Consider the following 14,446-nt stretch of genomic DNA (forward strand, 5'->3'; position numbering starts at 1 on the left):
CCGCCATCACCACTGGAAGAGAAGTGAAGAGCTAAGGCTTGACGTCATTAAACAGCTGGATCCTGTCAGTCACTGTCTGTGGCCCATAGATGTTAATAAGCCGGAGTCACCTCCCATGGACAGTGACTTCTAGGACCAGACATCTTCCCATGACCACCTCCGTCATCCTATGCACAGTCACATCATTGGTGCTAAACAGGACAGCGACCCCGGCGTAAGGCTCCACAGCCAGTGACCAGAAAGAAGGACCGGACCGCCATTCCCTCTCAGCCTCTCTCATAAGCCCCAGAGATGTCAGTCGTGTCTCCTGCAGGAAGATGACATCTGTGTCCAGATATTTGAGATGTTCATACACCGTGTGTCTAGTTCTCCTCAGCTTAATGCTATTCACATTGCTCGAGGTCACTGTCAATGAGAACCCCGCCATCACAGCACAATATAGAAGGAGCAGAGTAACAGCCATCATCATGAGTCAGAGATGTTCTGTCCACCACTGGTGTCCATGTCAGACTCTACCTGAGGGTCCACAGATAAGGGCTTCCGCTTTGGCGGGGGATGGTTCTCTATGTCCCTGTTACACTCAGCATCAACTTTCCTCAACTCTTCCTCATAATCGTCACCATTGGAGTCAGATAAAACTCCATACTTGTTGGACACGACCATCACTCCTGCAGAATTCTGAACCTTCTTACTAGCAATCTGACCAGTGTCATATTCTTCCTCAGGTTTACGGGAGGATGTGTTCTTTTTCTTCCTTTTATTATTATTAAGGTTCCAGTCATCAGATACAGACAGCGATGCTGAAGGGGGGGGTATCTGAGGCTGCTGGACCTGATGGACGACCTCCATGTTCCCCTCTGCACCCTGCTTCTCTGGTGCTGCCTGAGTGGACTCCTGGTGGGCATCTGAGCTGGTCAACATCTCTCCTGACATTAAATCCTCCTCCCCATGTGTCCCTGCCACCACATCCTCATCCTCCTGAGCCTCTGCCCCTGCCATCACTAACTCATCAGGGAAGACTCTGCAGATGTTGTGCCAGGCGTCTGGACAGTCCCTGTGAGGGTGGCCCATCCTACCACAGAGGTTGCACCTGACGTCCCGGCAGTCTGCAGCGACATGGCCGATTGCCTCACACAGACTGCACTTCACCACAGTACAGGCGTTAGCCAGATGACCTTTCCCACCACATTTGGAGCACTTTCTGGGTTGTCCGGGATAATAACACCTTCCCTTCTCCCTCCCAATGAAGAAGGAGTTGGGTAAGTGGGCAGTGATGTTATCACATTGCCGTAATTTTACCAAGACCCGCCACCCCACTGTCCAGATACCATCCTCATCTCTGACCTTGGTGAGTCCAGAGACGAGGTCACAGTGTCTCCGGAGCCACACCTCGATGTCCTGTGGAGGAACGGCCTCATTCCAGAAGGTGATGTTTACTGTGACAGTGTCCGGCCTGGAGATAGGAACCAACACAAACTTATTCCAGCCCTCAGCATCTCTGAACTTGGGGTAATTGGCCCAGAATCTGTCCAGGTCAGACATGAGCTTGAAGCTGACCTCGTAGCCCTGCCTGTCCTGAAGATTAGACACTGCCAGTATCTCATTTGCCACAAACCCCATCTGGCCGCAGAGCAGCTCTCTCACCACATACCTGCGTTGTGGCAGATCCTCCTTGGCACCTATGTATTTAAACCGCACCACATTAATGCGTTTGAATGTCTGGCAGGTATACCTGGTGCTGGAAGTGAAGGACGGGGCGCCGCGGCTCCAGGCATTCCTGGGGGGCACCTGCCGGGTCACACTGGGCTGACTGACAGGTAGAGGGCCTGCAGCAGGGGGGGCTGTCACACCTTGTGGACTAGATGGCAAAGGGGGATAGTCACACATATCATGCACATTATTATAAGCAGCATTATTATCATCAGACAGTGCGACGTCCATTACAGAATGTGAAACCCCTCCAACCCCCGACCCCATGGGCACAGCATCCCCAGCCACAGTCTGTGCTTCAGCCTCAGCCTCATCAGCACAAACAGTCTCACATATACTGTCCTGCTCCTGTGTGGGGCATTCTGGGACCTGTGGTGCCTCTGCTGGAGTCTGCAGTGTGTGCTCCTGTTCACACTCGGCTGCCTCATCAACACAAACAGTCTCACATACACTGTCCTGCTCCTGTGTGGGGCATTCTGGGACCTGTGGTGCCTCTGCTGCAGTCTGAAGTGCATGCTCCTGTTCACACTGAGCTTCCTGCTGCCGCATTTGTTTTCCCTCCTGGAAGCAGAAGCGGGCAGCCTGTAACACTGGCCGTGTCCGCTGCTGGGGGGTCCCGTCCTGAACATCAGGGGTCCTGGCCTCTACAGCACAGTCCTGCTTATAGGAGGCGAACCGCTCGCGGTTCCTGTAGGTCTCGGCCAGGGGCCCCATGCTCTCCAGCCCAGATTCAGTGTCCTGCACAACACTCGCCAGCTGTACACCCAGTGTGTTCAGTCTCAGGTCATAGGCGTCATTACTGGCAGGATTAGTGGTCTTTAGACTGTAGATGAAGTCTACCTCCATTTGCAGCGCTTTTTTTTGCTGCTGTAACTCACCCAGTTTTCGGACAAGTCCCGGTATCTCATCCGCTAGCTGCAGCTCGGGTGCACGCGCCGGCCCCACAGGTTTAGTCTTGAGCACGGGTACAGGGGTTTTGAAGACAGTCTTGTGCGGGTCCACCACGGATGGTTTTGTGGCCCCTTGGCTGGATGCAGGCTCCGCAGCAGGTTTATCGCTGCCACCTGACTGTGACCGTGTGCGTCCTGACCGCGCCATACTGCCATGTTGCTGTAAGTTCTCCTGCATTGTCTGCCTTTCCAAAGACGTCCGTCTCTGCCTGGAAGCAGGAGAGGTGATCTGCACAGCTGGGGCCGATCTCACCTGTGCACCTGGCAGGAGCTGCTTACTGACTGGGGAGCTACAAGACTTCACATTCTGCTGGTTTCCATCACTCACTGACACATTGCCTTCTTGCTTCTTTGCTGGAACTGGAGAAGGTTTTCCTCCCAAAACTTTACTCACAGCTTTTTCTTCTTTCACCAAACTGCTGCAGCTTTGACTCGCTGCATTCACTGGTCTCACAGCGGCTTTGGGATTAACATTCCCATTAGTATAAACCTGGGAGGCTAGTCCCAGTGTAGGCCGGGAAGCCTGGGCCTTGCCCGGGGAGCTTCCCCGCCCAGGGTGGCCCCTCCCTGGGCTTGCTCCAGACATCAGGAGAACCACTGACACACAACCTCACAGATAGGGGCAGTATTATAGTAGTTATATTCTTGTACATAGTAGCAGTATCATAGTAGTTATATTCTTGTATATACAGTAGGGGCAGTATTATAGTAGTTATATTCTTGTACATAGGGGCAGTATTATAGTAGTTATATTCTTGTACATAGGGGCAGTATTATAGTAGTTATATTCTTGTACATAGGGGCAGTATTATAGTAGTTATATTCTTGTACATAGGGGCAGTATTATAGTAGTTATATTCTTGTACATAGGAGCAGTATAATAATAGTTATATTCTTGTACAAAGGAGCAGTATTATAGTAGTTATATTCTTGTACATAGGGGCAGTATTATAGTAGTTATATTCTTGTACATAGGGGCAGTATTATAGTAGTTATATTCTTGTACATAGGGGGCAGTATTATAGTAGTTATATTCTTGTACATAGGGGCAGTATTATAGTATATTCTTGTATATAGGGAGCAGTATTATAGTAGTTATATTCTTGTATATAGGGGCAGTATTATAGTAGTTATATTCTTGTACATAGGGGCAGTATTATAGTAGTTATATTCTTGTACATAGGAGCAGTATTATAGTAGTTATATTCTTGTACATAGGGGCAGTATTATAGTAGTTATATTCTTGTATATAGGGAGCAGTATTATAGTAGTTATATTCTTGTATATAGGGGCAGTATTATAGTAGTTATATTCTTGTACATGGGGCAGTATTATAGTAGTTATATTCTTGTATATAGGGGCAGTATTATAGTAGTTATATTCTTGTACATAGGAGCAGTATTATAGTAGTTATATTCTTGTACATAGGGGGCAGTATTATAGTAGTTATATTCTTGTACATAGGGGCAGTATTATAGTAGTTATATTCTTGTACATAGGGGGCAGTATTATAGTAGTTATATTCTTGTACATAGGGGGCAGTATTATAGTAGTTATATTCTTGTACATAGGGGGCAGTATTTTAGTAGTTATATTCTTGTACATAGGAGCAGTATAGCACAGGAGGTTGCTGCCCTCTAGTGGACATTTCCCAGCATTACCTTTTTTTCTTACTGACAATCATATCCATGGTTTGCAGCAGTCTTCTCTCCAGTGCCTGGATATCGGCTTCTGTCACATTCCTGGAAAACCCAAGAAACCATAAACGTTCATATTATAAATGCATTTTAATGTAAAAAATAAAATGTACAATAACAGTGAATCCACTCACCTTAAGAAGTAGGACATATAGGTGTAGGGACAATTCACGGCACCAAATCCAGACAGTAAGGCCATTAGTGTCACCCCGATAACACCCACTCTGCTGATCAGCTGCTCAATGGAAAGTATTCCTGCAGGAAGAGACATTACAATGCAAATAACTCCAACCAGATACACCCAGTAATGAATGATGGGAGTGATAGTCGAAATTAGAAATACAATACCTGATAGTGTATCCTCACCTTTAGACCTTATTCCCAGTGATGTACAGACTGAACTTACCGTGTCTTGGGCTTAGTATAGGGAAGGGATCTCCCAGCTTCCAGAAGAAATACATGAAGGTGAGCCAAACCACGCAAGAGAAGAGCAGCCGCTGACGATGCACTGGGCAGAGAGAAGATTCATTTTTAAAGATGAGAAGGGTGCACCTACAAAAATATAGCTTTGGATGTGTTTAAAGAACGCTCTCTAATCTTCAGCTTCAGTACTGAGAAGTGTAGCTGTGAACCTAGAGCTAGGTGATCTAAACACTTCATAGAAAGCTGCAGTAATAGGACACAATATACAGCAATACTGAGCAGTGTAGATATGAATCCAGCTCTGGGTGAGCTAAATAGCAGAAAGCTGCAGAATAGGAGACAATATACAGCAATACTGAGCTGTGTAGATGAGAGTCAAGCTCTGGGGTGAGAGGAAAGACTTGTTAGAAAACTGAAAAGAGTGAATCTGTCTCTCTTTCACTGTGCTCCTCCTCTTTTTCTTCCTCTATCCATAGAGTCAGCTAGAGTTTTATTCCTCAGTGAGCTGTCAGTCCTTCTTGTTAGAATCAAGATGAATTAAGTCAATCCGATTCTCAAGTCAAAATTTAATCAGCAGACGATGTCACCCAGAGGGGGAAACAATGGGTGACAGGCTAAAACGGACAGAAGTGCTAATATGGCTAACAGTGCCCTAGAGTCACAGCAGGCAGTCGCTGGTCTGTACTCACACAGTCGGATGTTGCTCAACACGAAGTATCCAATATAGAAAGGGACCACGAAGACGAGGACCAGCAGGATAACGCACAGGTTCAGCTTCCAGTGGAAATACCGAGAGCTGTGGGACAACAACCACCATCTTTGTCATCAGATACAAGATATAACATTGGGTAGAGAACGAAAAGGGGCACCGACAATGGTCAGATCAGGCGATTCGGTCGGCTTCAGAATGCCGTGTGCAGGCTCTAAAGTAGGACTGCACAACATTTTTTGGTCCAAGGGCCACATTGCCATACTGAACCAATCCCAAGGGCCGTAAAAAAATTCAAGGCGTAATTACATAAATACATCACCAGAACCACCATTAGTACAGAACCTAATTTTGAGTAGTTGAGAAGGCTTTGGAGAGATTCCGTTAAACAAATCCTCCTGATAAAAAAAAATTCTCAAAACTTAAAGATTTGATATTTATTTTTAACATAGCCATGAAGAACGATATTGATTGCTACATGTGTACAAGTTCAGAACCACGTCAGCACATGAAGGCGGCGCCAGAGCCACCGTCAGCACATGAAGGCGGCGCCAGAGCCACCGTCAGCACATGAAGGCGGCGCCAGAGCCACCGTCAGCACATGAAGGCGGCGCCAGAGCCACCGTCAGCACATGAAGGCGGCGCCAGAGCCACCGTCAGCACATGAAGGCGGCGCCAGAGCCACCGTCAGCACATGAAGGCGGCGCCAGAGCCACCGTCAGCACATGAAGGCGGCGCCAGAGCCACCGTCAGCACATGAAGGCAGCGCCAGAGCCACCGTACGCACATGAAGGCGGCGCCAGAGCCACCGTACATCTACACAGCAGCAATCTTAGTACAGCCATCAATTATATTATCAGGGCAGCTCCATATACAGGGACCTACGACTCCCGGTACGTCCTTAACCCATATATTGTGCAAGCCTCTAAGGCAAAGAGCTTGTGAGCGCTGTGATCTTTGCTAGTTGTTTAACCATTGCTCATAATCTGTAGAAGAGGCTAGTTGTGATGGTGTGATATGCTATGTGGATATCATTTTGTGAATATTTCTATTTCACTTATTTTCATAGTGTTTTTCTTGTTGCCTTGTAAGTCTACAGCCTGACTGTCTCTGTCTCTTGATGTCCTCCTGTAGTTCCTAAATCCCCAAGGCTCCTTTGTTCTCCTCTGGAAGGCCTGCAAACCACCCCAACCTGTTTGACTACCTCTGGACACAAGGGGTGGAGAGGACAGGTGCTGGACAAGTCAGTTCCTGTGTGGCGTGGATGGTGTAAAGACTGCACTTCAGAGAGAAGGACCCATTTTATCCTCTGGTGCAAGAGTTTTGGAATCTCGTCTCCCTGGACATGTTATACTGTTACTGAACTGCATTCGGATTCTGGACTATCTTATCCTTTGTGTGGTGGACTGAATATGGACTGTCACGGGGTACTTCTCCAATACCACACAATCAACAGAGCGAGGGAAGGGTGAACAATCCCAAGACCTTTATTACAGGCAAAATTAGAAGGTCCATAAACAATCCACCATACTGAAGATACAATAGTCCAGAACAAGAATGTAGTCCAGTAACAGGATAAAAAGTCCAGGGAGATGAGATTTCAAAACTCTAGCACCAGAGGATAAAAATGGGTCCTTCTCTCTGAAGTGCAGTCTTTACATGATCCTCTCCAAACAGGAACTGACTTGACCAGCTCCTGTTCTCCCCACCCCCTACCTTGTGTCCAGGGGTAGTTAAACAGGTTGGGGCGGTTTCCAGGCCTCCGAGAGGAGAACAAAGTAGCCTTGGAGATTAATGCACTACAGGGGGTCATCAAGAGACAGACACAGTCAGGCTGTAGACCCACAGGGGATCAAGAAAAACACTATGAAAACAAGTGAAATAGAAATATACACAGAATGACATCCACATAGCATATCATACCATCACAACCTCCCCCCCCCCCATAATAAGTGAGCACGCCATGAGGTCTACACAGACTTCTGGCCTGCTCACTTTAGTCCACATAGCGCAGTCATTTCTAGTTCCTTGTACAGTGGCAGAGGTAGGTCGGCCTGGGGAGCCTATGGTTCTTCTTGTCGAGACAGACCATCGGCGTTCTGGTGTTGGCTTCCCCGCTTGTATTGGATGGAGAAGCTGTAGGGTTGTAAGGACAAGCTCCACCGCAGCAATCTTCCATTGTCCCCTGATACGCGGTTCAGCCATGTGAGGGGGTTGTGGTCTGTAACAATTGTAAAGTCTCTGCCATACAAGTATGGCTGCAATTTTTTTAGCGCCCACACGATGGCAAGGCACTCCTTTTCAATAGTGGCATAGGCAACTTCCCGATCCAGTAGTTTCCTACTGGCAAAAGCAACAGGATGTTCTTCTCCGGCGGCGTTCACTTGGCTAATTACTGCCCCAATCCCAAAGGTGGATGCATCTGTCTGCACGAGTTACCTGCGTTCATAATCCGGGGCAGCCAAGACAGGAGCAGTGACGAGGGCAGTCTTTAACGCTGAAAAGGCATCCTCGCATGCAGGCGTCCACGTCACATTCCTAGGCATGTTCTTGCGGGTCAGGTCGGTTAGGGGCTTGGCCAAGGTGCTGAAGTTAGAAACAAATTTGCGATAGTATCCAGCAGTTCCTAAAAATGCAAGTACCTGCTTTTTAGTCTGGGGTCTACACCAGTTGCTAATGGCTTCCACCTTGGCAGGCTCAGGCCTTAGTGTCCCACCCCCTACTCTATGCCCAAGGTACTGCACCTCAGCCATCCCTATTTGGCACTTATCAGGGCGAATGGTCAGTCCTGCAGTAAGGATACAGTCCAGCACTATTCCCAAGTGTTTAAGATGTTCCTCCCAGGTTGTGCTAAAAATGTCAATGTCGTCTAAGTAAGCACAGGCAAAGTCCTGACATTGTTGTAGCAGTCGATCCACCAGTCTCTGGAAAGTAGTGGGGGCAGTTTTCATCCCAAAGGGCATTCCCAGGAAATCAAAAAGTCCAAATGGAGTAATGAAGGCTGAGCGCTCCCGAGCATCCTCCATTAGGGGTATCTGCCAGTACCCCTTGCTCAAGTCTAACGTGGTCACAAATTGGGCACTGGCCAGACGATCCAATAGATCATCAATCCTGGGCATGGGATAAGCATCTCTCTTGGTGGCATCATTTAGTCGTCTGTAATCAACGCAGGATCGTGTTGTACCATCCTTCTTGGGGACCAGGACGACAGGAGAGGCCCAAGAACTGTGAGATGGCTGAATAACTCCCAGCTGTTTCATCTCCTCCAGTTCGTTCTTTATCATGCCTTGAACAGCCTCTGGAACCCGGTAGGCAGCCTGCTGGATGGGGCGTTGTCCGGGGGTTTCCACATGGTGACTGGTGAGAGTAGTCTTCCCCGGCTTTGAGGAGAAAGCAGCAGCCCTCGGCCTTAGTACGGCGACAATATCGTCCTTTTGTATATCCGATAAATGGGAGCCCAGGGGCACTTGTTCCAGTGATCCTCCCGCTTGGGCAACCTGGAGGAGATCTGGGAGATACTCGTCGTCGGCGGTATCACTAGGGGGGTGGCAGACAGCTAGAACAGGCAGAGATCGGTCGTGGTAGTCTTTCAGCATGTTAATATGGACGGTTTTCTGTCGTCGACCACTAAAGTCCAGGGCAATAACATAGTTAGTGTCATTAATTTTCTTGACAACCTGATAAGGGCCTTCCCACACTGCTTGAAGCTTGTTGGCAGGGGAAGCAGTAATCATGAGCACTTGCTGTCCTTCCATAAATTCCCGGTTCCTGGCATTATGGTCATACCAGGTTTTTTGTCTGGACTGGGCCATTCGCTGATGTTCTCTAGCGAAGGTAGCTAGCTGGGCGAGACGGTCTCTGAGCTCTAGAACATAGGGAACGATGGGCATTCCGGTATCTGAGATGTCTCCTTCCAAATGTTCTTTCAGAAGAGTGAGAGGCCCACGGACCTTCCAGCTAAACAGTAGTTCGAAGGGAGAGAACCCTGTGGACTCTTGGGGAACCTCCCGATAGGCGAAGAGGTGATGTGGCAGGTACTTTCCCCAGTCTTTTTCAACGTCAACAAAAGCCCTCAGCATATTTTTAGGGTTCCATTAAAGCGTTCACATAGTCCGTTGGTCTGCGGGTGGTATGGGGTGGTGCGAATGGCTCGAACACCACAGGTATGCCAAAGGGACTGGACCAGATCTGACATGAACTGAGTGCCTTGATCCGATAATATTTCACTAGGAAACCCTACCGGGGTAAAGATGGTAACAAGGCCCTCGGCTACCTTTACTGCTGTAATACTGGACAGGGCCACAGCTTCAGGATACCTAGTGGCATAGTCCACCACGGTCAGGATATATTTTTTCCCTGACCTGCTGGGGTGGGCCAGAGGACCTATGATGTCGACGGCTACACGTTGAAATGGTTCCTCAATTATGGGCAGGGATTGCAGGGGTACCTTATGTCGAGCTCCTGGATGCCGCATTCGCTGGCACACATCGCAGGTGCGGCAATAATGGGCTACCGACTGCGAGACGCCCGGCCAGTAAAATCTTTGTGTGAGTCTCTTTTCAGTCCTTTTTCTCCCTTGATGTCCAGCCAAGGGGATGTCATGGGCCAGTTGGAGTAGCTGTGCCCTGTACTTCTGAGGGACAATGAGTTGCCTGGTCGTTGAGTCAGGGTTGCCCTGGTCACTGACTTTGTTACATGGTAATACAGTCCGTTCTCTCGAGTGAAGCCATCCCCATTATCTCCCATGTGCCCAGTTTCTGCCTTTCGCCTAAGGGCTGCTAAGGTAGTGTCACCCTCTATTTCTCTCCTAAACTCCTTTCTGTCCCAAGACTCTCCCAATGTAGTAGCAGCGAATGTATTGCTTACCGACTCTGATGCGGTTCGTGGTGGTTGCTCCCCGGTGAGGTCCGGATGACGTAGTGCTTGAAGGGCCTGTAGTCGGGTGACTGTCCCACAAATTGGCACTGTAACTCCCCAATGTCGTTACCAAGGAGGATATCTGCAGGATCCGGAGGGAGCCCCACGCAGCCCCACCTCGTCCAGTGCATCTGGTGTACTCCATCCCGCCTGAGGAAGAGCTACCACCATCCACACCAGAGTGGACCACCGACCACGGCACCATAGATACCCTTCCTGGAGTGTACGGACTTCAGCCTCTGTCCTTTTGGTTACCCAGAGCAACGTCAACGCCACCTGCAGGATGTCTTAATTGATGGATACAAAGTGTCAGGATTTAGAGACACGGGGGCATTTCAGAATATCGCTGACCCCCTTGTGGTTCGACCCGAGGCAATTCACCAGGGTGCAGGAATTCCTTTTGTCTTGGCGAAGGATGTCCGCAAATATATACAGGGAGCTTCTGTGCGTTTGGATTATGGTTTTGGAGAAAAACTGTCCTGGATTGGAGTTATGGGAGGACTTCCTGCAGATATCCTCCTTGGGAACGACATTGGGGAGTTACAGTGTCATTTTGTGGGAGCAGCCACTCAACTACAGGCCCTTCAAGCACCACGACACCCGGACCCCACTGGGGAGCAATCTGTTTGGCCAGAAGGTCCGTGGGCCTCTCACTCTTCTGAAAGAACAATTGGAGGGAGATATCGCAGACATTGGAATGCCCATCATTCTCTACGTTCTAGAGTTCAAGATCGTCTCGCCCAGCTAGCTACCTTGGCTAATGATCAACAGCAAATGGCCCAGTCCAGTCAAGAAACCTGGTATGACCGTAACGCCAGAACCTGGGAATTTATGGAAGGGCAACAAGTGCTTATAATTACTGCAACCCCTGCCACTGTACAAGGAACTATAAACAATTGAGCAATGTGGACTAAAGTGAGCAGGCCAGAGGTCTGTGTAAACCCTATGGCGTGCTCACTTATTATGAGGGGGGAGAGGTTGTGATGGTGTGATATGCTATGTGGATATCATTTTGTGTATATTTCTATTTCACTTATTTTCATAGTGTTTTTCTTGTTGCCTTGTAAGTCTACAGCCTGACTGTCTCTGTCTCTTGATGTCCCCCTGTAGTTCCTTAATCCCCAAGGCTCCTTTGTTGTCCTCTGGGAGGCCTGCAAACCGCCCCAACCTGTTTGACTCCCCCTGGACATAAGGAGGGGGCTGGGGAGGACAGGGGCTCGACAAGTCAGTTCCAGTGTGGAGAGCCTCTTGTGAACACAGGACTTGAGAGAGAAAGAAGAGTATATGGAACATGTAGCTGGATTTTGGACTCTCATCTCCCTGGACATGTTATACTGTTACTGAACTGCATTCAGATTCTGGACTATCTTATCCTTTGTGTGGTGGACTGAATATGGACCTTTCGTTTTTTTACCTAAATAAAGGTCTTGGAATTGTTCACTCTTCGCTTGCTCTGTTGATTGTGTGATACCGGAGAAGGACCCCGTGACACTAGTAAACTATAAAATTAAAACATTCCCCCAATCTTGAGAACGGGGAGGAGAATTAATAAGAGAAAATGCTAATTTGCGTGTTTTATAACCTATCTGCAATTTTATCTAATTTTTGAAAGAGACAAATGAGGTATAAATCTACGTAAAGCGGCAGGAAACCAAAGCTGAAATAACTTCGGACGTTCATTACCCACCTGCTATTGAGTAAGCCCAGGATCTCGAAAATGATGAGTTCAAACATGGTGCAAGAGAAGGCGAAGGTGACGGAGAAGACGACTTGGACGACGTACTGCCGCACCTGCAGGGGGGGGGGGGGGGGGGAGGAAGAAAATCCCGGAGTGACGTCACGTCGTCCTCTACAGACATACTGGGAACAGGACTAGATAATGGGATCATGTTCCCAGCGGCCTCGTCACCAGCAGTCGCAGACTCACAGTGCACCGATCAATAATCATAGTAACCGATCGGTCCCTTGGGATCGCGTCACGGGGGTCAATGAGAAGCAGCACATGCGAAACAAATGCAAGTCGTATTTTTCGTATGAGCTCGGACTTACCGGAGACGCTTTTTATTTTACACATATATTTACATATTTATATTTTTTCTGCAAAATATTTTGAAGTTCGTAAATATTAGGAGTGTGCGGTGTCCTTGTCCCCCTCTGACAGTGTCGCACTTACCTCATAATCTTTGAAGAGCTGACGCATGAAAAACAGCCACCCGAAGCCGAAGAACAGCAGCTGCGACACAAAAGGACGGAGAGGTCCTCACAAAACATGAAACAGGTATGCAGCAGAACAAGGGTTAAAGGGGCTCTGCTCTGTGGATTATCTCTACTGTTACAGGGGTCCCTCAGCGATCAGATGTAATCTGTAAGGAAACTGAGTGTAGGTCTCAATCTCCATGCAGCGCCCCACCAGGGGAAAAGATGAGTTACACATTGTCCATACATATTAATGGATGGGCCCTCCAGGAAAAAGGACTGGTCTTCCGGGGGAGGGACGGGCTCTCTAGGGCAGGGCCTCCGGGGGGAGGGACGGGTTCTCTAGGGCAGGGCCTCCGGGGGGGGAGGGACGGGTTCTCTAGGGCAGGGCCTCCGGGGGGGGAGGGACGGGTTCTCTAGGGCAGGGCCTCCGGGGGGGGAGGGACGGGTTCTCTAGGGCAGGGCCTCCGGGGGGGGGGGGGAGGGACGGGTTCTCTAGGGCAGGGCCTCCGGGGGGGGGGGAGGGACGGGTTCTCTAGGGCAGGGCCTCCGGGGGGGGGGAGGGACGGGTTCTCTAGGGCAGGGCCTCCGGGGGGGGGGGAGGGACGGGTTCTCTAGGGCAGGGCCTCCGGGGGGGGAGGGACGGGTTCTCTAGGGCAGGGCCTCCGGGGGGGGGGAGGGACGGGTTCTCTAGGGCAGGGCCTCCGGGGGGGGGGAGGGACGGGTTCTCTAGGGCAGGGCCTCCGGGGGGAGGGACGGGTTCTCTAGGGAAGGGCCTCCGGGGGGGAGGGACGGGTTCTCTAGGGCAGGGCCTCCGGGGGGGAGGGACGGGTTCTCTAGGGCAGGGCCTCCGGGGGGGGGGGGGGAGGGACGGGTTCTCTAGGGCAGGGCCTACGGGGGGGGGGGAGGGACGGGTTCTCTAGGGCAGGGCCTACGGGGGGGGGGGGGGGGAGGGACGGGTTCTCTAGGGCAGGGCCTCCGGGGGGGGGGAGGGACGGGTTCTCTAGGGCAGGGCCTCCGGGGGGGGGGGGGAGGGACGGGTTCTCTAGGGCAGGGCCTCCGGGGGGGGGGACGGGTTCTCTAGGGCAGGGCCTCTGGGGGGACGGACGGGTTCTCTAGGCAGTACCCGGTTCTGCCCCTCACCTGAGAGATGACCATGAGGACGGAGTCGATGAGGAAGCTCATGGCGGCTGAGCACGGTGATTTCCAGATATTTGGGCTCGGCGGTCCGGGGTCTCTTCACATCAGATCAGCGCTGGGAGATTCCTCACGTCGGCTCCGCGGCTCGAGGAAAACTGCAACGATGAAGGCGGGGAGACATGATCACAGGAACTACTACTGACAGCGCAGCGATGGTGAGAGTGACTGGTCCACAGAGGAGCAGCGGATTCAGGGGGCACTACTACAAGTCCCAGCATTATCTATGACTATGCACTACAAGTCCCAGCATTATCTATGACTATGCACTACAAGTGTCAGCATTCCTTATTGGTCGGAAGTACAAGTCCCAGGATTCCCCGACACCCAGTAAAGGTCCCTAGCTCTTCATGTCAGTAGTTGCAGGCGTCAGTCACCGGTGTATCTTCTCCTCGTCACTCACTGTCACTTCTTTCCCTCCACACACTCAGCTGTCGCACATCATCGTCGTCCACATCAGCTCCTCTGTCACAGCACAGGCTAGTCTCCTGTCCCTCTTACCGTGGCCGGCGCCATGTTTGCGGAGACTTATTAACGCTCTATGTAATCTACAATCAAGTCATCAAAAATGTCTCCTAAGACCGAGATAACCTGCGATACGTCACTTGGCGCTCTAGTGTTCCTGCTTCCTATGAGATGATTGGCTA

The 14,446-nt window shown here is 50.2% G+C and overlaps 1 protein-coding gene across 4 annotated transcripts in view; it reads right to left on the reverse strand.

The window, feature by feature from the left end:
- LOC141091528 (Golgi pH regulator) overlaps positions 1-14,440 on the reverse strand; it is a 34,561-nt gene extending 20,121 nt beyond the window's left edge. Inside the window, exons 1-8 of one of the 4 annotated variants that reach the window (XM_073577172.1) lie at positions 14,301-14,440; positions 13,746-13,897; positions 12,580-12,639; positions 12,094-12,197; positions 5,470-5,576; positions 4,764-4,865; positions 4,492-4,612; positions 4,322-4,402 (exon numbers count right to left, since the gene is read on the reverse strand). In XM_073577172.1, the coding sequence (XP_073433273.1) occupies positions 4,322-4,402; positions 4,492-4,612; positions 4,764-4,865; positions 5,470-5,576; positions 12,094-12,197; positions 12,580-12,639; positions 13,746-13,787 (617 nt within the window). In that variant the 5' untranslated portion in view covers positions 13,788-13,897; positions 14,301-14,440. Of the gene's footprint in view, positions 1-4,321; positions 4,403-4,491; positions 4,613-4,763; positions 4,866-5,469; positions 5,577-12,093; positions 12,198-12,579; positions 12,640-13,745; positions 13,898-14,176 lie in introns of those variants that run through there. The other 3 variants (XM_073577171.1, XM_073577173.1, XM_073577174.1) reach the window with 3 other exon arrangements.
- Positions 14,441-14,446: the final 6 nt, after the last annotated feature.

This window comes from Dendrobates tinctorius, unplaced genomic scaffold (genome assembly GCF_039654945.1).
Source record: "Dendrobates tinctorius isolate UK_male_01 unplaced genomic scaffold, ASM3965494v1 ptg000054l, whole genome shotgun sequence".
NCBI classification, from domain to species: domain Eukaryota; kingdom Metazoa; phylum Chordata; class Amphibia; order Anura; family Dendrobatidae; genus Dendrobates; species Dendrobates tinctorius.